Raw genomic sequence first — 2,042 nt, 5'->3', positions numbered from 1 at the left:
TTTGTGATTTCTCAATGAATAAAAAGTTTGGTGAAGATGAAAGTTTGGATTTTTTTAATTTTCTACTTGATTATTTGATTTTATGTAGTGTTAATAAACTTTATATAAAGATTTATGAAACTATTTTACAAAATATCATTTCTTAATATTAGGTAGAAATTAGTTTAAGTGAGATTTTGGGATATTTTTGTGACAAAAATACAAAGGTTGGATTATTATTGTTTAAGTTAAAAGGTTGGGTTATTTCGGGAAGACATATCAAAGGTTGGGTTATTTTTGTTAAATTTGTCAAAAAACAACTATGCAATTTTGAAAGTGATGGGTTTTTGAACCATGGTCGATGGTCACAAGTGCCAGTGTGCCACTGCTCAATAACTTTACCCGCTAGTAACTGACATCAACATGTTTGCTTGTTAATATGGCTTCACTATAAAAGCATGAAATAATGGATCTTGTGAATATGATGACAACTACTACCTCCGACTCAATAGATTCTTTACGTTTTATTAAACTACTCCTCTCAAATGAATAAAAGTGTAAAGAATCTGTTGAGTCGGAGGGAGTAAAATTTACTGAAAATCGAAGCACTATAATAGTAGGTGATCATGATAGATGTAGGAAACCTTGAAGAGCATAAAATGGTACAAGCTTAGCACAAGGAGAAGCCAAGTATGTTATCCTAGAGCGCATTGATGGTGAAAATATCGTTTTTAGTTGCCTGATATGAATCTGAATTCTGAACAGCATTAGTTTTACTCGAACATTGAGACGGGAATGTATGTCTAAACATGTTTTTGTCATTATTCCTATCTCTTGACGATCTGCTCTAGAATTTTTTGCAGCGAGCATATACTTAGCACTTGTAGGAATGTAGGAAGGACAATCATTGTTTCAAAAGCAATGATGCGAAGACAAACAGAAGCAACAATGTGAAGAAAACCAGAGTATTACGAATCAATTAAACTGGAAACTCAATTAATATGCATGAAAGTAGCTAGTATTATACCCTAGAGTCCTAGACATGGTAACAAGCAATGTAAAACATTGTTCTAGTGATCAGCTTAAACAGTTAAACGACATACGCTGCACTTTTTATTTATAATTTAGATACTATAGTACTGCAGTAGAAACCCTAAGCAATTTGGCCTCTGATCCTCTTAGCGAGCTGGAAGTCCTTGGACATGATGGTAACACGTTTGGCATGAATAGCACAAAGATTGGTGTCTTCAAATAAACCAACAAGGTACGCCTCAGCCGCTTCCTGAAGGGCTAAGACTGCGTGGCTCTGAAAACGCAGGTCAGTCTTGTATTCCTGTGCAAGTTCACGAACAAGCCTCTGAAACGGGAGTTTCTTAATCAGAAGCTCTGTCGTCTTTTGGTACTTGCGAATTTCACGCAGGGCCACTGTCCCAGGTCTGTATCGATGAGGCTTCTTCACACCACCTGTTGTTGGGATGGATTTCCGTGCCGCCTTGAAGGCGTAACTCAACTGTTTCCTTGGTGCCTTGCAGATAGTAGACTTTCGGGCAGTTTGCTTTGTTCGAGCCATCTTTTCTAAGGCAGGAAGGAAGATGGAGGTTTTTTTTTGCCCTCTCTTTTCTTTAACCGTTTGTTTTGCAAATTGTGATGCTAAAATTGGAATAGCAGATGCGTATTTATAGTGTAAGTGACCTTGCAGGATAAGGAAACTGGCAGGGTCATGGTGGGACCCTCAATCTAGTCATGTTTCCTAAAAATTAGAGATATGGAGATAGGAATATGTTGATGTGCAGTTGATTTCTTTATTTTGCCTGAAAATAGAAAGATGGGGATCGTGCAGGTATTATTTTCAGAAAATCAAATAAAAAATCTTTTGAAGTTTATAAAACTTCCTTAGCAAGTATTTGTACTACTATTGTTTCCATTTTCAATCAATTCAAAAGACTCGTCTACTCGTTTGATTTTGAATTAGGATGGAATAAAGCAAATTGGCTCACTTAAGTTGTTGCACCCGTGCTTCATTCTATTGTGATTTTTGTGAAGTATCAGTCCTTCAATGCAGT

General features: G+C 36.3%; 1 protein-coding gene across 1 annotated transcript; it reads right to left on the bottom strand.

Moving 5' to 3' along the window:
* Window positions 1-947: 947 nt before the first annotated feature.
* Window positions 948-1,701, bottom strand: LOC141621984 (histone H3.3-like). The gene has a single exon (XM_074438081.1). It carries the CDS (start codon window positions 1,547-1,549, stop codon window positions 1,133-1,135), a length of 417 nt encoding a protein of 138 aa, XP_074294182.1. The 5' UTR covers window positions 1,550-1,701; the 3' UTR covers window positions 948-1,132.
* Window positions 1,702-2,042: the final 341 nt, after the last annotated feature.

Source organism: Silene latifolia, chromosome X, assembly GCF_048544455.1.
Source record: "Silene latifolia isolate original U9 population chromosome X, ASM4854445v1, whole genome shotgun sequence".
In the NCBI taxonomy this organism is placed as follows: domain Eukaryota; kingdom Viridiplantae; phylum Streptophyta; class Magnoliopsida; order Caryophyllales; family Caryophyllaceae; genus Silene; species Silene latifolia.
Note: the sequence above shows the minus strand (reverse complement) of the source record. Positions and strands in the feature narration are given on the sequence as shown.